A 21,609-nucleotide genomic window follows, 5' to 3' on the forward strand; every position below is an offset into this window, starting at 1 on the left:
GCTTCTCCTGCTGGTTACATACAGATTTCCTTGTCTCGCTGTAAGAAGTCTCTAAAATCCATCAGGAAACCTATAAGATTCAGTAGGAAAAAGTGTCCAGGACACAGCTATTCCATTTGTTTATATCTTCGCAGAATCCTCCTCCCTTCTTCATCTCCATTCCTCATAGTCAGTTTTTGGCTCTGCACTTGGAGGAGGCTGCTTTGGGTGCGTTAGCTTATTGCAAAGAATCATTTACAGCCATGTTTGCTAAAGCGTAAAGAGAAGACTAAATAGCAGCTCTGCAGTTCTCTGCAAGAGACTAATTTCACGGGAGTGAGCATTCCCCTCTGAATTCCTCAGACATGAACACCAATGGCAGATAGCAACTAACACTGAGAGACATTTTAGAGCCTGGTTCCTGACCAGTACAAGTTACAAACAATTTTTGAGACCTTCTTGAAGTCACAGCCCAAGATATTAAACTTCTCCCGACTTCTCTGGAACCACAATAGATGCCCTGGCTTAGTTCTGACACTGCAGTGTTCATCCACCACCTGGATTTCATTTAATTAAAGATTGAGGAGGCAAAACAACACTACACATACGTGCAAGCCCATTTACATGTAGGTCTTCTTAAATCCATCTGATCCTTTCTGAAAACTTTTAGGGCCAGATGTACGACGTATTTTACTGGTCGCAAACGGCCCATCGGGAAGTGCATTTCCCTATGCACCAACCCTATTTTGTGGGTTGGTAGCTATTACCAACTTGAAAATAGGATTTACGAATCGCTAATAGGAAGGACCGTGTAAAGGGCATCCCTTCATAATAGCGAGTAGTATGTATGAATGTTTTGTGACCGGGAATGCAGTCGCAAAACATTCATACTTTACTGACTTCTTGAAGGAGGCGGTAACCTGTTTGGAAACAGGAAGGGACCTCTTCCTTTTTGTGAATGGGGGCGCAAAATTTTTTCAGAGCAGGCAGTGGTCTAACGGTCCTTTAAGGAAAACGGGCTGCATTAAAAAAAAAAGAATAACTACTCCATTTAAAAATCAGTCACAGACATGGTGGTCTGCTGACCCCAGCAGGCCACCATCCCTATGAGTGCAGGTCATTCCCAATGAGTCACAAATTGCGACCTGCCTCATGAATATTAATGAGGCAGCTCCCTTGAGACCCATTTGGGAATCGCAAACAGTGTCTCAGACACTGTTGTACATCAGTGTTTGCGACTCGCAATGTGCGAGTCACAAAAAATTGCAAATTGCGAGTTGCAAACACCGAGGGTCGTACATCTGGCCGAATGTCTCTCAACAAACCAATCAGGTGTCCGGTCAAGAGGAAATACCCAGAAGCTGGCACTGCAGCATAGCATCAAAGGAGCCATGGTTGTAATTCTATAATCCACGGTTGTTACTAGTGCCACAAGATTTCACACCAGGCCAAGAAAAAAATAAACTGAAGAGTCAGCAATATTCATGAAAAATAACACAACAATCAAATAGTCATCAAAGCAAACATGAATTTAAAGTTTCAATGTCTAAACATCAGTGGGACTAAGGATCTGGTGTTGATGTGGAGAGGTAGCAAGGCCTAGCAGGGCGTGATTTTCTTTTAGTAGGGCAGAAGTTAAGAGCATAGCTGTGAAATGGGCCTGAAGCCTGAGCGAGGTTGCTACGGAAAGCCAGGTGAGCTGTGGAATATCATTGACTGGGAATATCATTGACTGGGGAGAGAAGGGTGGAGCCTGGAACCACTTCTGAACTATGTCATGCACGGGAGCTGTGAGGCAGTCTGGCTGAGTAGAGACCAGGAGGATGAGAGGCGCAAGGTATGGTGTGATGGACACCCCTTCCTCCGTTGCATGGCCGCTGCCCCAGACCACGCAATGCTACTGCAACAATGTCACTGCAATGCTACTGCAACAATGTCACTGCAGTGTTGAAAATCACCAGGGATCTGAGGTAGATTCTCACAAGGTGGATTAAACATCTACCAGACGCATCATGTCGCAGTGCTCTGCCTAAATTTTGCACAATAGAAATGCAATGTGAAACCCAGATCAGTGCCCTTTGTAAAAACTCGGATTCCGTGGGGAGATTGGAGTTGGATGATTGACTGAGATGGGAAGTGAGAAATATTGCAGGTGCTAACTTTCTCTTAATTTTTACTCTGTGCGCCCTTAGTACCGCTAAGGCACATATGTGTAGCTCCCATAGACCATACTTAAAATGACTGAGCAAAGAAAAGGCAGGACCTAAAATTGAAAACAATTGACACAATACAGTACATAGATGTAGACAATCCCATTATTTTTTTCCAGCAATCTTTAGACAGTGTAGTGAGCTTCCCCCACTGTGGAACATGAAGAGAGACTTCAGATGTCACTCACCCATCACAAGCAGCTCAACCTTGTCCTCATTCTTCCCTTCCGGGTCATCCGAGGCTATGACATGGCAGTAATACAGCCCGCTGTCCCCCCACTGCAGCTTTCCGAACCTCAGGTCAGCGTCTGCAGAGGGAAAGATCCAGAAAAAACAAGAGGTGACACTGCTTTCATGTGGAATGCACCACAGAAAAGTAAAACATGTTTTTATCAAGTTATCCGGTAGGATGCTGCTATGCATTGTCATGTGGTAGGGTCATGCTGTCACACGCTGATGTCGAGTGGCAGGATGACATTGCCACATGTTGGTGTCATGGGGTAGGATGACACTGCCACGTGCTGTCATGTGGTAGGGTTACGATTCATGCGTTGGTGCCATGCAGTAGAATGACACTGTCACGCATGTGTCATGTGATAGGATGACACTGTCACACACTAGTGTCACAGGGTAAGATGGCACTGTCACAAATTAGTATCAAGTGATAGGATGACGCTGTCCCACGTTAGTGTAATGTGATAGGATGATGCGTCCACGCCTATGTGTCCTGTGATAGTATGACCCTGCCATGCATTATGTAGTAGGGTGACGCTGTCATGCGTTGGTGTCATGTGGTGGGATGACCCTGCCATGCATTATGTGGTAGGATGATGAGTCCACGCCTAGGTGTCATGTGGTATACGACCCTGCCATGCATTTTGTGGTAGGGTGATGCTGTCATGCGTTGCTGTCATGTGGTAGGGTGATGCCATGATGCGTTGTCATGCATTATGATGCAACTACACGTCAGTGCTATGTGGTAGGCCGGAATTGTCTCAAGTTAGTGCCTTTTTCTATTCCAGTGAGAAAGTCACCCATAACCCAGCCTTTATGATGTGTCTAAGGATATTCGCTGTGATGCAGTTTATGTAGAAGCCTTTATGCTAGGCATGTTTACTTCCTAATGTTTTGTTTAGAATTCTACTGCCCTGAAAAGCTGCCTTATACTTGCCAATGGCAGTGTGTGGATGCTGTGACTCATACTATGCATCAGATTTTTCCACCTAGCTGGCACACTTTCGGAACACGTGCGTGCTTTGTATGATTCAGTATATTTGGAGGTGTCCTCTGACTGCTCGTAAGGACCAATCCACAAACAAGGCCACAGGACCAGAACTATGCAGGGGCGGCTCCTCCGCAATGGCGAAGAACCGTCGCCCCTACAGGCCCAGACCCAACAGCTGAAAAATAAGCAATATTTGATTATTGTTTTATTTTTCAGCTGCTGGTTCTGAGCCAGCATGTGCAGGTAGTGGCTGGGACATGGGAGGGGGAGAAGGAGTGGAGTGAGTGCACGAAATGCGCATGTCAGTTTGGCCGGCTATCTTAGGCTGGCCAAACTGACATGCGCACTTAGGTTTCTCCAACCTGGCTGTGTTGCACAGCTGGGTTAGAGAAACAGCACAGACTGCAGTGCACTGTCTGAGTGGCAGACCAAGCCTCTCAGACAAATCCTGGTGCTGCTCTCATGCTAGGTATAGCATGAGAGAAGTGCCAGGATTGCATGGGGAGCCTGTGTTGCTGTCCCAGGAACTGCTGATCCATTCTGAGGATTTCTTCTCAGCCAAAGCATAACAGGCCTTTACACAGAGGATGGCACCACAGTACCCCTCGAACAGCTAGGCATCCAGTTGCATGCTCTAGGTGTGGTCCAGGTAGTAGTAGACAACCCATGTTGCCACTTCCCCTACTTTGTGGGATGGGGTAGGAGATAAAAAATCTGGGGTGATGGACTGACTGTGAGGTGGAAGAATGTCACCACCTTAGGCAGGAAAACAGCACTGCTTCTCAACAGCAGCTTGTCCCTGTCATAAATTGTAAATGGGATGGGAACTGCACTTCGCTCACCCATCTACCTGAAGTGATTGTGATTAGAAAAACTGTTTTCAAGGTCAACATCCTCAAGGGACTATTATGAGAGGGCTCAAGCAGAGTCCCCATGATAAAAGTTGAAAACAAGTTAAAGTCCCATTGGGGAGCAACAAATGGGGTTGGAGGATACAGATTAGTTAGCCCCTTTAGAAAACGCATTGCAATTGGGGTTTTGAACAGCGATGGCTTGTCTGGCAGACACAAGTACACCAACAGCACAGCTAGCTATCCCATAACAGTACAGATTGCAAGTCCCTTCTGGGCAAGTAAAAATGCAGACTGTAGGACCTGAAATGATTTGGCCCTAAAGGATTTATGCTGTTGTCCCAGCACCACACAACAATGTTGCTCCATCTGCTGGAGTAAGCTCAGTTTGTAGATGGGTGACACGCTTATAGCATAATGTCAACCACCTCAGGTGGCAGCTGAAAGAAACTCAGATGTCCCCGCTCAATCTCAAGGCATAAAGGTTGAGGCCCCGGAGTTTGGAGTGCATCATCATCCCCTCCGTTCGGGAGAGGAGGTCCAGTAAGAATAGCAGCTTGAGCTGTGGACTCGTGGAGAAGCGCAGGAGGTTTGCATTCCACACCCTTCCTGGTCAATCCAGATCAATGAGAATGACTTGGGCTCTGTCTTGGCACATCTTCCTCAGAACTCAACGAATCAAGGGTATGGGGGGAAACATGTAATGCAGCCTAACATTCCACCTCAACTGAAAGGCATCCTACTGGCACTGAGCATTTTCCAAGGAGGCGAACAAGTGCACCTGCGGATGCCCAAGTGGGCAAGGATATCTCCCACCCCTTGTTTGTTCATGTACCACATCATTGTGATATTGTCCATCAAGATCTGAATGGACCATCCTTGGAATGAGGGGAAGAAAGCCTTGAGTACAAGTTGAATTACTCGCAGTTCCAACAGGATGATATGAAGAACCCATTCTTCCAAAGACCAGAGGCCTCTGACCTCTAAATCCTCCAGGTGGATGCACCGTCACTGCCACAGTCACAGCTTTTGGGAGATGGATCCTAAGGAGGTGGCTTGAGTAAAGGCCATTCTGCATGGCAGGTTCACCACTTTCTCCTTCTAAACCACTCCCGCTGCAGCACTGGGAGAGATCTTGATGGAATCCGCCAGGTTCCCTATGTACTGTAGCCACTGCCTGCGAAGGCACCACTGCAGGGCCACCATATGCCAATGTGTGTGCGTTACTAGAAGAATGCAGTAAGTGAGCAGACCTTGGAATCTCAGGACTGAATCTCGCTTGTTAAAAGGACAAGACCATTTCCTAAATGTCAACAGTCATCTGAGGTGGAGGAAAGGTACAAAGGAGGGTGGTGTACAGTACTGAGCCTTTGAACTAGGGCATTGGGAGGGCCTCAGGTGAGACTTGGGATGGTTGGTCAAAAATCCCAGGTTGAACAGAAGTGAGGCCGTCAACTGCAGATGTCCTGTGACCATGGCTGGCAAGCCAGCTTTGATCAGCCAGTTGTCCAGGTACAGGAATATTGGGATTCCCGACCTTCAGAGATGGGGTGCCACCACTGCCTTGAGACTCGATGCACCAATATCATACCAAAGCGGAGCACGGCAAACCCACAACAAAGCGAATATACGTCTGATGAAGTGTAGAATGGGGATGTGAAAGTACACATCCAATAAGTCAAGGAAAACCATCCAATCCCCACCTTCTAACACCAGTAAAACTTGAGCTAGAATCAGTATCTTGAACTTTTTCTTTTGGAGGAACAAATTCAAGCCCCTGAGATCCAGGATCATATGCATCCCACTGTCCTTCTTGGGCACAAAAAGTAATGAAAGCAGTACCATTTGCCCTTTTCCTGCTCTGGCACTAGCTTTACAGATCCTTTCTGTAGGACTGCTACCACCTTCTGCTGCAGAGTGACAAGGTGGTCCACGGTGGGAGAAGCAGGCCGAGGTGGAATGCTGGGTGAAGCCTGAAGGAAGGGTCTACTACCAAAAGGACGCACTGGTCCAGGCCAGCAGAAAGAAGGACACTCTCCCTCCTAAAGTCTCCATGAAGATCTGGGGAAAAGAACGAACAGCCCGATTCAGGTCTTGGCAGATGGGAATACTCCATCACAAACATGAAGGATATCCTGTCTGCTGTATCACGATCTGATTCTATCATATGGAAGTCGTAATATGGTCGACTGGATATCTGTCACATTTGTGACAGAGTATTGCCTCCACCAAGACCTAAATCAGGCCCTAAGACTGCTTTCCTGGGAGAACAGATGAAGAGGAGGATGATGATGAGGAGGGTTGCTGGATGGACCTACGGCCTTTCCCACTGGTCTTATCCCTATTCTGGCAGACCAGCAGATTCTGAAGTTGTTGCAACTGCAGTTGGTAGCAATGTTGCTGATGAAAGAACCCCATTGAGAAACCTCAAAAGTGACCAGATAATCCTTCTGGGGTTGAGGTTGCTCAAGGTTGCAAAGTTGCCTTGCTGTGCTGCATCAGCTTTGTCTCCAAATAATCGAGCCCCATAGAGCGAAAGATCCATAAGATAGGCTTGCACAGCACTGGGGAATCCTAACATCCTGAGCCAGGCATCGCGGTGGATGGAGACCAAAGTGGTCATTGTTCAAAACACTGAGTCAGCGCTGTCAAGTTCGGAATGAATGTGTCTTATCACTTCCTGAAAGTGCACCTACACTTCCTACAGGTCTTGTGCTGAAATGAGCTGGGCCATGTCCCATAGAACATGTGCGTAGTGGGCCAGCAGGCAGTTAGTATTCAAAGATTTTAGTGCCATACTGCCAGCAAGAAGATCTTCCACCATGCCTCCAACGTTTTTGACTCCCTGGAAATGAGACTGTCGAGAACATTCCTTGTGACTGTTGTAAGGAACAGGATGCCTGGATCACTAGACTGTCTGGAGAAGAGAGAGGCACGAAGAATGTCGGGTCTCCCTGAGCAGGGCAATAGCATAAAGTGACTAGTCTGTTTACTGCTAGTGCAGACGAAGGATTCACCCATGCCATCAAGAATAGGCCTTTAAGGTCTCATTGAAGGGAAGTATGGGTTCCGATGTTGGAACCCAGAGTAGCAGCACCTCGATGAGGACATTAGTCTTAATGTCCACTGACAGCAATTTTAAGTCCTTTGCCACCTTCGCAACCACTGAGTGGAACCATTTATTTCCAGAGAAGAGGGACCTGTTGAAAACTCCATCACCATTTCTGAAGAAGTATTAAGACCACTAGCTGAGAACAATCCTGGAACTTCATAGGGATTTGCTCCCTCGTTAGCCTCCTGGGCATAACAATTCATAGGATCAGAGTCCGAACCAAAAAGGTTGTGGATCAGTTGCCTGTGTTCCTCTTCATCAAGTAGCCTCTCAGTCTCCCTTCTGGCTGTCTTGATAGGAGGGGCTTCTGTAAGTGGAGGAGGCAATGCCAACTGCTCCACATGTGGCTCTGGTGGAGGCATTAGTGGCTTCTGTGCCGGCGCCAGCCACAAAGGACAAACTGAATCGGTGTTTGTCAGGTTGAAGGCTGGTGTCTTTATTGGAGCAACTGAACCCACCCTGAAGGGCACTCTTGGCATTAACATGGGAAAGCTGAATGGCACTCTAGGTTCCATGGTACACCAGATGGGTTTGGAGCCCTAGCAAAGATGCAGAACATTGCATTGAGGAACACTGCTGTGTCCATACCCAGCATCAGAAACTCTGGGAAGGCTGCAGCACCAGAAATCCCTGATTGACTATGTGGATGCAATAGATCCATTGGCAATAGTACGGTCAGCTCAAGGGTCGGGTCCGACTGTGGAATAGACTCAAGAGCCAGTAGGAATGGGGTCAGAAGGCTCCACTACAACTTTCTCTGGCTCTGAGAATGAAGATCCTGAATCCTCTAGACGATTTACCTCATCCTTGTTTCTTGTGCTTCCTGTGTTTCTTCTTCTTCACTTCAGAAGAAGGTGAGGATGGAGATCTGGATGTTGCTCTGAGCTGACAACCTGGCTTGTCCTCACTGGCCCAGGCCATGAAGAGTTTAGATTCTTGCTCCTTTATGGCCTTAGGATGCATACTTCGACAGGAGTCACAGGAGCAGGAATCATGGTCTTAATCTAAGCACCACAAGCAGATGCTAGGTTGACACCTGTCCCTTGCAGTCCCTACAGGGCTTAAAATCCAAGCAATTAGGCATGACACATCCCTGCAGCAAGGAAAATTGTCTGTGGGGAAAACTCATGACCCTCAGGGAGTGAGCTCTAGATCTGCGTCAAAGGCAGGGAAAAAAGGGATCTGATGTTGCGATTGGGCGCTATATGGCTTTGGCAACCACACATGACTCAACTTCCAGCGTTGATACAAAGGGTACTACCGCCTATGAGTCCCAAGTGGCCTGGCCTGTTGGGCATATGGTGGCAGCACCAAGGGGATCTTGCCATATAGCACACCACATTACATATGGGTGTTTAAATGGATGTCACATCAGGGAAAGCGCAGTCTCTTGTTAAGCATAGCTTCATGGACCATGGTTTTATTAATGACAGAACGCACAGCCTCATAGCCATTGCATAGTCCTCACTTAAGGACTCTTAGGGAACTGAACTTGCCCTTGCTCTCCCTCAGATTACCGGACTGATTACTGTGATCACCTCACAATCAGGATTGTGCGGTGGCAGTCATAAGTCCAGGCGTTCTTAAAGTTATCTGCCTCATCCTTCCCCCATTTTCTTGCAGTTAAAGTGGTGGCCACAAACTTTCCACCAAAACCCATTTCTACCATTCTTCTGATTATTCTTTACAGACTGCCTGGTCCTCTTTTACTTTTGGGGAAAAATTAGCTAGCTTGGTAATTTCATTAGCTCTTAAGACTTCTAAAGCCATGGAGGGTTTCTACTTGGACATTTAAATATCTTGTTGAATTCCCCCTGTAGGTCAGAGATGAGCAAAACATATACCATCTTGGAAAAAGAACACTAACATCACCTTCAGATTGGCAAACAGCAATTATATCAGCCTGTGGTTCCTGTTGCAAAACTGCATTTGCTCTTCCATTATCATCCTGGTAGTTCACAATATGGCTAAGGAACTGGTTGAAACAGACTTCTACAGAATCCCATTTTATCCTTCACACAGTTTCTGTAATGCCCGTCCCTTTTCTCACACACCAGAATTTAAGGCATTCGCTAGGCTTTCAGTACTACTTTTCCTTCTAACCTCACTCTAGACAGTAATGAGTCCTTGGCTATTTACAGACATTGCCTAGAGTTTCACCACTACAGGGAAACAGTCATAACGAGCATTAAACCTGTATGTTCTCTTGACCACTGCCCCAGACTAATCTCTGCAAAAGTGGTTGCACTGATCGTACTGACATGCAGCACTCACCAGCATCTGTGTCGGTACCATCATCTCTTCAGTAGACTGCTGTTGACCGTTAGCTGAGAAAAAAACAATGCTGAAATCCCTTCAAATTTCAGACTAATTTCCTTCTTGACTTGCAAGAATGTCTTCTAGAAAAAAACATGTTGCCAGGCTTTGGGAACCTTCTACCAGCCCTGACTTCACCCAATCAAGATTCCATCCATTTCAGCCCAGAGACCATTTCACAGCTGCACTGGACAACATGAGCTCAAGACAGGTGTTCCTCCTGGATCTCTTGGCAGCCTTTGATGCTGTGGAATGACCCATACAGCTCAAGAGACTTAATCCAACAAAGGCAGATGACAAACTCAAGTAGCTTATTATAGTAAAAGAGCAAAGAGGGAGTTGAAGCTGAATCAACTGTGTAGCAACTAGGAGAAAATGGTTACACTTGATTGACGTGGCATTCATTATGTACCATCAACATCTATGTATCCTGTTGGCTGTTCTAATACAGAGAGAGACCTAGTTGAACTTGCTGCATCTTGTCCCCATTACCAGATCATGAAGACCTGAACCATTGAGTGTTATCCTTGAGCCCAGGTCTAGTAACTCCTTTCAACTACACACTGTTCCCACGGCTGCAATTCCCCTGTAGTAACATTCAAGAACAGTTGAGTAATTTGCTCTTGTAGATATAAATTCAGGGTCAGAACAGTGCTACATAAGCCCCTACATTCACCAGTCCAAGCAGTGGTTATACTGTAGGCGCAGAAGTCTAAGCCTCAAGACTAGCTCCAACTCTACATCTGAGGTACAAGTCACCGGGAATATGGAAGTCCATAAGGAGTCGACAGGGTTCTTCTGGACTCATCCTCACCCCAACAGTCTCCTTATATCCAGATAACATTTGAGATGGGGATTTCCATGACTCTGGTAGTAGTAGTGAGGACTTTCTCAGTATCTCTTTGTTGACCTCATCTGTACTACATGGATTAGGAAATCCTCCTGTGCTGGAGGGACCTCCTGAAATTAAACCCTCTAAGATGAAGGAGACTTAGAGGTCACATTTTCATATTGCCCAGACCCCCCTGTGGCACTGAAGTCATTTCGTTTTTTAAACTGTTATTTGTATTTCTGCAGGCATGTAACAATTTGATGGGATGTTTATTTGCCAATTTTCTGTTGGACACTATTTCAAATAACAGGTCACCAAGGGATTCGAACAAGGTGTTGTGGTTTCAGAATAGGGTTCGTTTCCACCCAGAAGGCCGGTATTCATATAATTATTGTTTTTATTATTGTAGAGTCCCCATACTTCAAAGTCCTTTAATTTGACTCATTTGGCTCCTTTAAAGTTGAACTCTAACCATCCTTAATGGAACAAAGTGCTTCCACCTGGTGTTTTGTAAGTCCAGGAATTTTATAACAATGCCCTCCACACTCCACAAACACCAAATCACTATATCAGCACTGTTTTATTCTGGAGTTTGTTGATAGAAGTGTGTCTGGGTACTCCCTACCATACACAATCATAACACTTTGCATAACCCTAAACTTTACCCTAACCTTGGTCATGACTCTAAATCCATTGCCTAACTCTTCCACTATACCTAAAGCTACCCTACTCTCAATAACTGTAGCCCAGCCCCATTCTCATTCCCATGTACCTAAACCACTTATGTCTAACCACAACACTCCCGATTACCTGAACTCTCTTCTGAGGTTTCGCTTGCAGTGTTTTACAGTTATTCTTGCCTCCAGAGAATACTGCCATGTTAAAAAGACATTGCACCCCTATGTTACCCTGTCACCTTATTCCTAAGTCATACATACCTAACTATGGACTTGTCCACGTGCCAATGGAATAGATGGACAGGCTGATAAGCAATACAGGTATTGGAGTGACTCCTTGCTGCACACCCTCCTTACATAGTCAGGACCTTCTAATAATCTAATGCCACATTAGCAGCCACAGCAAAGCTGGAACAGAAATAAGGATAGTACACTATAATAGTTCAAATTATCTGGGGTGAAATATCCTGAAGAAAAAGACCATAAGATCCATATTTAAAGATGGGAGGGAGGGAGCACATCTTGTGTTAAACATATAGTACATGCTTTACTGTACATTTAACATTCTTCTTCCATGTAAAGCAATGTGATATTCTTGCTTCATAAATGTATATTAAGATCACACTGCAGGAAGGCAGAGCAGTCCCTCTTAACACTAGTAAAAGGCTGCTACCTCTGCACCCAGAAATGTGAAAAAGCTAGTGGAAACACTGCCCAGAAGTTATTCCCCATTTCCACTGCCAGTCTGCTCTGTTACCATACTACACATTTACAGAGACATTTTAAGTGAAGGCTGGGCTGTAATAACACTCAGCACTCTCACTAAATTAGTATTAAACTGGATATCTAGTGAATCAGTTGTATATACAGCATCCAGTTTAGGACATCCTCATTCCTCACTCCTCATCCCTGCTTCTCATCCATCATCCCTACTTCTCATCCATCATCCCTACTTCTCATCCATCATATATTATCCCTACTTCTCATCCATCATCCCTACTTCTCTTTCATCATCCCTACTTCTCATCCCTGCGTCTCATCCCTGCTTCTTATCCATCATCCCTTCTTCTCATCCATCATCCCTGCTTCTCTTTCATCATCCCTATTTCTCTTCCATCATCCCTACTTCTCATCCATCATCCCTACTTCTCATCCATCATATATTATCCCTACTTCTCATCCATCATCCCTACTTCTCTTTCATCATCCCTACTTCTCATCCCTGCGTCTCATCCCTGCTTCTTATCCATCATCCCTTCTTCTCATCCATCATCCCTGCTTCTCTTTCATCATCCCTATTTCTCTTCCATCATCCCTACTTCTCATCCATCATCCCTACTTCTCATCCATCATATATCATCCCTACTTCTCATCCATCATCCCTACTTCTCATGCTTCATAAATCATCTCATCCCTACTTCTCATACATCATCCCTACTTCTCATACATCATCCCTACTTCTCGTCCATCATCCCTGCTCCTCTTCCATCATACCTACTTCTCATCCATCATCCCTGCTTCTCATCCATCATCCCTACTCCCCATTCCTCATCCCTGCTTCTCATCCACCATACATCATCCCTACTTCTCAGTTCTCATCCATCATCCCTACTTCTCATCCATCATACATCATCCCTACTTCTCATCCATCATCCCTACTCTTCATCCCTGGTTCTCATCCCTACTTCTCTTCCATCATCCCTACTTCTTATCCCTTATCCCTGCTTCTCATCCCTACTTCTCATCCATCATTCCCACTTCTCATGCCTCAGCCATCATCCCTACTCCTCATCCATCATGATTACTCCTCATTCCTCATCCCTCAGTCATATGACACATTTTCAGTTTTGTGAAACACACCTTCACACTGATTGGTTAGGAACAGCCAATCAGAGTTATGAGAGAGAGCTGCATTCTTACAGCTCTGCTGGTTGGGGAAATACAAGGAGCCCACAGCTAGGGCCATAAATCAGCTCTTGGAGAAAGGGTTATACAGTTCATCAAAAATCTTTCTGGTTTCAGAAAAGAAAAAAAAGCAGCTCTCAGAGATAAAAGCAGCCTCAGATGTAAACATGGTATTTGTTACAAATAAAAAGCAGGCTCAGACTTAAACATTTTATTTGTTACAAATAAAAATGAAACCAGAAAAGATTTGAATGAATTGGATTGCACTGTCACCAGAGTTGATTTTAAACATTTTGTTTCTACATATGAAACTGAAACCAGAAATGTTTTCGTTGAACTGTAGATGACCTGTATAACCCTTTCTCCAAGAGCTGATTTATGGCCCAGGCTGTGCACTCCTTGTATTTCCCAAACCAGCAGAGCTTTCTGCAGAGGCCTGTGCAAACAGAAACACACTGAGTTAAATAAAATGAAATATTGTGCAGCCTTGAATTGACTGGAAACAAACACACAGTTGCATTTCCTCTCCTCCCTCTTCACCCACCATGTGCAATGAGGAGGCTGTTTTTCATTGAAATAGAATGCAGCCCTTTCTCATAACTCTGATTGGCTGTTCCCAACCAATCAGTGTGAAGGTGTGTTTCACAAAACTGAAAATGTGTTGGTATGACTGAGGGATGAGGAATGAGGAGTAGGGATGATGGATGAGGAGCAGGGATGATGGCTGAGACATGAGAAGTAGGAATGATGGATGAGGGTTGAGAAGCAGGGATGAGGGTTGAGAAGCAGGGATGAGGGATTAGAAGTAGGAATGATGGAAGAGAAGTAGGGAGGAGAAGCAGGGATGAGGAGTAGGGATGATGGATGAGAAGTAGGGATGATGGATGAGAATTAGGGATGATGAATGAGAAGTAGGGATGATGGATGAGAAGTAGGGATGATGGATGAGAAGTGAGAAGTAGGGATGATGTATTATGGATGAGAAGCAGGGATGATGGAAGAGAAGTAGGGGTGATGGATGAGAAGTATGGATAATGGATGATGGGTGAGAAGTAGGGATGATATATGATGGATGAGAAGTAGGGATGATGGAAGAGAAGCAGGGATGATGGATGAGAAGCAGGGATGAGGCGTAGGGATGATGGAAGAGAAGTAGGGATGATGGATGAGAAGTAGGGATGATACATGATGATGAGAAGTAGGGATGATGGATGAGAAGTAGGGATGATGGAAGAGAAGCAGGGAAGATGGATGAGAAGTAGGGATGATGTATGATGGATGAGAAGTAGGGATGATGGATGAAAAGCAGGGTTAAGAAGTAGGTATAAGGAGTGAGGAATGAGGATGTCCTAAAATGGATGCTGTAAGTGAATCCGTTGTATATTTCTACTGCAAGGCACACTACCTCAGCAGCAATTACATTGTTATTGTAAGGTTTAAATGTACTACACAATTACATCAACCACACTAATGAACCTTACAAGTTCATCACCCTTTTTTTAAAGTAACGTGAATTTAATTAAATTATTGTATACTTAATTATTTAATTTAATTAACCCAATGCTAACTGTAATTGTAAGTATAGTCCTAAATTACATTAAATTAAAAAATAATTACTATGCAGAATGTAACCCTTATGTCAGCTCTAACTCCCTAACTCTTACTACATGTCAATTAGATTAAACGAAATAATGATCCTTAATCTCACCCCAAGACTTAGTCTAACCCTCCTCCTAATTATTTTAATTAATTTAAATGAAAAGCAATGTTACCTTGTCCTTAGCTAATGCCAATCCTAAACATTAATTTAGAATAAAATAAAAGTAAATAACTGACCTTTTACTATAAATTGGATTACATTAAATTAAGTAGCCTTAAAACGTAATACGTTTTCAATGATTTAGTTTAAAATATATTAAATTAACCCTAAACTTGAATTAGTTAATGCATATTACATAAGATGGAAATAAATTGAAATATGTAACTGGGGTAGTTTGGGTAATACACTTGAAGAGTTAGTGGAGAAACAGAGGTGTGCCCACCCAGGGAGACAAGGAGCACAGGGATTAGGAAAAGGGGTGTCATTTGATTCCCACCGTCCCACACACAATAATAGGGATTGACTTGTTCAGAGAAGAAGTCTGTGGTTTACTGCCTGTCTGACCTAATGAACAGTGTCAAGAGCATAATCATAGACGCTGCCTGACTTCATAAACATATAAAACAAAATACTAAATTCAGTCTGCAAAATCACTAAATAGGGGCAAATGGAATAGTACATTTTAATTTCCATACCAGTAGGGATAAGATGGTCAGTTACAGAACTTATATCAAGGCAGAGGGATTCACCTACACACCCTCTTTGCCCTTACATAATCTCTGCTACAGCTGGGATAATAGCCCAAGTTGTATTTAACTCTTAGGAATCCCAAGGGAGGGCCCATAGACAAACCACACTAAAGGCCTTGACGTTAATAATGAAACCCATTCAGGGTAAATAACTTCCAAAGAAGGGTCAAACTGAAAACATTCCAAACTACTAGACCTTAGGACATTATTCACATTGTGAGAACCTAACTTATGTAATCGTATCCTCCAATTCTCTTAACTCTGAATGACTGGCAAATGCAGGCACAAACTGATTTACAATGAAGTGCCCATCAAGCTATTTAAGATACACCCAGAAACCTCAAACCAAAAACAAGCAACAATCCCCCATACTAGTACATACGAAGTGGAGATCAAAACACAGACAGAATCAGTAATCTTGCAAATAATATTTGATGCCCTGCATATCCCAGACTGTGGTTATTCATGCGTTCTAATGCTCCTTGGTCTCTCAGTCAAATCTGGCACGGTAAACCATGTTTCTCTCCTAAATACACTAAGACAAAGAATGGGTAAGGAAGGTATAGTACTGAATTATTGGTTCACTTCAAATTTGTAAAACAGGAGACAAAGAAAAAAGATACCTAATTCCTTTTCAAACATTTCAAGCTTAGGAAAAGATGTGCTCCATGTTATCTATAACACTTTTCAACGTATTCTCAAAACTGGATTATGGCAACTATGCAAATCTCCAAGATTCACCTGGATCTTGGAGCAAACCTGGATAGAGGTACGGAACTCCTCACAGGGGGGAAGTCATATGATCACATAACCCTGAGTCTCTCCTCACTCAATTGGCTATCAATTGAGGAGAGTAAGCAGTTTGCACTATCATGCGTTATGTGCAAAGCCCTCCCCCATAGAACATTAAAGTACCTGTCCTGCAAATTGATCATCTCAGGCGGTCAGTGCTACCTGAGAAGTGTGGGCGCCCTTTGACTAGAAGTGCCAGCACACAAGCATGAAAGAAGGATGGGGCAATTTTTCTTGGCAAATGAAGCCTCATCATGGAGCTATAGCACTCATACACTCAGAACACTGAACTCCTATGAAACGTTCAAGAAAGAACGAAAAGAGCTAGATTTTCAGCAGCTTTTCGGTCAAAAGAGATATTACTAGGAATCAGGCTATTAGAGATCGCACCAGCTAGATCTATTCTTCTAGGGCCAGATGTATGAAAAAAGCCTTTTGCGAATCGGTAATAGCGAATTTTAAGAAATCGCTATTTCTGATTCGCAAAATGCTATGTATCATATTTGCAATTCAGTAATAGCGATTTCTTAAAAATCGCAAATACTATTACCGAATCGCAAATTGCGATACAGCCCCCATTCGCACCTATGGGCCTATAGGCCCATATCTGCGATTTTTTTGCATTTCCCAAATAGCGAATTCCTAACTGGAATTCGCAAGTTTGGAAATGCAAAACCCCAGGGTGCTGGAGGCCTAAGGCCCCCTCTGCTGCACCCCAAAAAGTTTTTTGGGACATGTAAGGCGCACACATGCCAAAGGGGCATGTGTGTGTTACATGTCAATTTTAAAAATGCATTTTTAATGCATTTTTAAAATTTGCACATGGTTACCACCAAGTTTGACTTGGTGGTAATTGTGATTCCTTAATGCCACATTCGCATTAAGGAATTACTTGATACATGTGGTTTAGAAATCGCAAATAAGGATTCTTTATTTGCGATTCTCTAAACGGGCTTGCAAATTGAAGGAATCGCTATTTTAGCGATTCCTTAAATTTGCGTTGCGAATGCCTTTAACACATACTGAAAGACATTTTTGCATTCGCAAACGGGCATTCACACCGTTTGCAAATGCAAAAAGGCTTGATACATATGGCCCTTTTTTACTGTAATAGTATAGTTTAATTAGTGTCCACACCTAGTCCTCTCTCCCAGCTATGGCATCCATGATGGACACTGTCTAAATAGCTCCCTGGATTTGTAGATACTATGAGTAATGCAACAACGCTGGCTAGGATGCAAAATGCTCTGTCACCCGTTTTGATCTGGGTCCCACTATACACATTTACTAATGAATGAATAAATCTTAACTTAATCCTAAACTGAATTCAAAGCTAACTCTTAGACTCAAGTAAATTAAGTGTAAAAAAAATAATCAATCTAACCCTTAATTATAATTAAAATCAAATTAAATAGGCAACCCTAACTCTAGCTCTTATTTAATTTAAAGTAATAAAAAATACATTATTACCCCTAAATTAAATTGAAGTACCTCACAATTAAATTAAACGCTATTGTATTTGCCTAACTCAATGTAGTGGTATCCTCTGGAGTTGTAATTCCAATGTAGTGTCATTGATATAATAAAGTACGCATGGGTAAGTACGCCAGTGTATCATGCCTCAGTATGTCTAGCCTAGCAGACGTCACCAAATACATGGACAATCCAGAATCGTTAATGTTGGAGATGGAAGACAACACTTCATCCTCTTCTTTTCCTTGAATGGCCTTTTTTAAACTCTGTCTATCAGAACCTACTAAGGTTTATTAATTAAGTTCTTCTACACTACATGTCCGGTCACTATAATCCTACCATACCTGTCACCAAATACACATATCCACAATTTATCTAAACCAGGGGTCTCCAACCTTTTCTGTAGCGAGAGCTACTTCTTATCCATAAAAATCATTGTGTGCTACCAAAGGCCAAACAACTCGCACATTATTATCAGGCACCCCCATGGCAAACTTCCTTGACTTTAAGCCTAATGTCTATAGAGTCAGATGCTATGGGTTGAACAAAATACTTTGACTAGGGGCACAATGACAGGGCTGCCACATGTGTCAGTGAGAGAATAGTCTTTGGGGATGTATTAACATGTGTGCATATGAATGGGATATATGTGTATGGGTAACTGAGAGCAAGGTCGTATGTACTTGTGGCACAGGGCATACCTTTCGCCATATGTGGCACTATTACAAGTATAACAAAAAAAATGTTTTTGAATGGGAGAAATGTAAAGTGCAAAATGTTCAGAATGTGGAAAAAAATGTTACACTTAAAATTTCTCCCATTTAAAAAATGATTGTACTTTTCAGTTATAAATATTTCACATTGTTATCATGGCCACTGGGAGCAAGAGGCCTGGTGTTTGTAAATGCAACACTTTGAAAAATAATTTAGGAAAATTCAAATGAAAAGCTAACTTAATTTTAAGGTAACTTTTCAATTTCATTTTCTCTGATTTAAAACCATTGAGAAACATAATGTTGTTCTCACTTCCAATACTGAGTTGACAGGGACTTTTATTTAAGAGTTAAGTACCTTAGTGCTTCAATTCTTCACCTTTGTGCCCCGGGTCATGAATCTGACTCCAGCACTGCTCCTTATCAGGCCCTGCTGTCTGCAGCCTGGTGATAATAATGTAAAATAAACACAGCCTTCCCTTTACTTTAAAAGGAAAAATGTGACTTTGTGTATATTTAAAAATCAACTCCAGGCTGTGAGCTACTCTGAAGGGATCTGGGACCTTCTAGTAGCTTGTGATCGATTGGTTGGAGACACCTGATCTAATCTATAAAAAACAAATGCATCATTTTACCATGATCGATGGTGATGTCTCTCTCGCGGTAGAACTCTCCCAGTGTGACAGCAGAGCCTTGCTTAGAGGCCACAATACGGACGGTCCGGGCGTTGTCCACGCAGTCCGAGTAGGGATCCCAGCCCAGGTTCTGCTTGTTTGGATCTGGGGGCAGGCCCAGAGCTTCCTCCATGCGGTCCTGACAGTAGGATTTGTACTTCCACTGCACAACCGCGGACTGGCGGGAAGATGTGGAGTACTGGCAGCGCAGCACGGTGGAGTCGAAGAGCATGGCGACCTTCTTCTTCTCCGGCATGGTCACTTGCAACCCTTCCACAGCAGCTGTGAACAGACCAACATATTCTCAATTAGTGCATCATGTCTGCAGTGAAAATATCACTTTCAGTTGAGGCAGGATCACAGTACTTTACAATATGCTGTAACAGCGACAGTTTGAACGTTAAAATCTAAATAAAAACAAAAATTGAGCTGAGTGAATTATTTTCCACAACTTCTAAAATGTTTGGAGACACCCAGTGCATCTGAGGCTGGGTGGGCTCTATTCTTCCAAATTGCTGTCACTACACTCTACAATGTCCTGCTGTTATTTAGTGGTAAACTTGAAGCAGAGCAAAAAGGAGCTGCCCTCAGGGATCAAGTTAATCGTGATTGTTCACACATGGCGTGGATCCATCTGCAGGTATCGAAGTCTAATGACCCGCAGAGATTTATGGGTCACCCAACTTATACTGGCCACAGAGCCTCAATGTGGACCGCGGCAGATCATACCATATGAGGGCGATAGGTTTAAAGCAAAACACACATCACAAGCTTTGAGGAGTGGTGACGTGCATAGGATGTTCTACCAAATGGAGCTAAGTGCAATCACTTGTTACAGGGTGTTCCCGAAGATCAACCAATCCATAGGCTACCATAACTCTTTTTTATTGTAATTTTTAAACGGGGATCACATCACACTCTCCCTACCCTCCTCAACTCCAATAGTTCCACATACTTTTCTGTCTTGCTACACAGGCAAAACAGCCCTACTTAATTTCACTCCAGCCACTACCCACCAAGACAGCCATCCTCAATATCCACAAATTACACCGTTTAGAACAGCACCAGAACCTCATGAAAATGTGGTATATTCACCACCAATAAGATTTAACATAAGCTTCACCTTCTTTTGAGGCAAGTAACATAAAATAAAAAATGACACCCAACATCAGTTTTGAAATTATGAACTTAGAGCTTATCCAAAATAATGATAAATCAGCCTTTTAGAGTAAATATTTTGGTATTCTTTGCAACACTAAAACAAAGTTCGCACAAGTGACTTCAGATGCTTGGCTGAGTAAGCTTCCCATCCCACAGTCATTCCACTACCAAATCACCCTGAAAGCAGCTCTCTAACTCAGGTCATCAATACCTCACACACTTTTAAAGAACACAGCTTAGACTGAATCCCCAATCCTGATCTCGACGTAAGTAATGTGCCCACAAAAACACATCAATGGACTCATCACAAATTACCTTTAAGATGTTGATTTTCCCACCATTCTCGCTATAAGCATTTTAGACTTGTACATCAGAAGCTCTTCGCCATAACATTTCTGAATGGTCCACTTCCTAGTGATGGTCAAACTAAACACTAAATATACTGTAAAATGATTGATAACCTTCATGCTTAAAGAAAATAACAACCCTAATTCAAAAGCTTGCAAGACCCATCCATCTTCATCAAATCCCTCTGTGCTAACAGTCCAATGGCTACCTCGGCATCACAGGTAATGGGCAGGAAGTCGACAAAAAGCTTCCTCCCAATTGGCTGGACCTTATTCCTCGGTTCCTTCTCTTTTCATATTGTCACAGACGCACGTCATCACTATCTCTTCAAACATGGATCCTTAAAATCCCCTGGAGATCTTTGCCTTGCTGAAAATATCAAGGAATGCCCTCTTTTGTTAGCTCTCATTACCGCTTAATTCATTAATACCTCTTTCAGGGAGAAAGGAGGAAGCCATACCGGCAATCGGAGACATCTGTGACATCTCCCCATAAGAAACCCAATCTTTGGCTCCAATATTCTGTCCAACAACTGCCCCATACCTAAAGCTCTTTGATATTGCGAGCATCGCCCAACTTGAGACCCTCAATGAAAATGTGCACAATTTAGAGACCTGCGATGAGACATTAAGGGCCAGATGTTCGGAAATAGCGATTTTTAAGAAATCGCTATTTCCGACTCGCAAAGTGCCATGTATTACATTTGCGAATCGGTAATAGCGATTTCTTAAAAATCGCAAATGCTATTACCGAATCGCAAATTGCGATACCGGCCCCATTCGCAGCTATGGGCCTGTTGCCCATATCTGCAAATTTTTTGCATTTCCAATATTGCAATTTCTGAACCAGAAATCGCAATTTTGGAAATGCAAAACCCCAGGGTGCCGGGGTTAAGGCCCCCTCTGCTGCACCCCAAAATTATTTTTTGGGGACATGTAAGGTGCACACATGCCAAAAGGGCATGTGTGCTTTACATGTACAATTAAAAAATG

At 43.4% G+C, this 21,609-nt stretch overlaps 1 protein-coding gene across 4 annotated transcripts in view; it reads right to left on the reverse strand.

Moving 5' to 3' along the window:
• Positions 1–21,609, reverse strand: part of ILDR2 (immunoglobulin like domain containing receptor 2) — a 742,290-nt gene that overhangs the window by 431,923 nt on the left and 288,758 nt on the right. For all 4 annotated transcript variants that reach the window (XM_069202734.1, XM_069202736.1, XM_069202735.1 and 1 more), the window contains exons 2-3: positions 19,070–19,390; positions 2,378–2,497 (exon numbers count right to left, since the gene is read on the reverse strand). In XM_069202734.1, the coding sequence (XP_069058835.1) occupies positions 2,378–2,497; positions 19,070–19,390 (441 nt within the window). The remainder of the gene's footprint in view (positions 1–2,377; positions 2,498–19,069; positions 19,391–21,609) is intronic.

This window comes from Pleurodeles waltl, chromosome 8 (genome assembly GCF_031143425.1).
Source record: "Pleurodeles waltl isolate 20211129_DDA chromosome 8, aPleWal1.hap1.20221129, whole genome shotgun sequence".
In the NCBI taxonomy this organism is placed as follows: Eukaryota; Metazoa; Chordata; class Amphibia; order Caudata; family Salamandridae; genus Pleurodeles; species Pleurodeles waltl.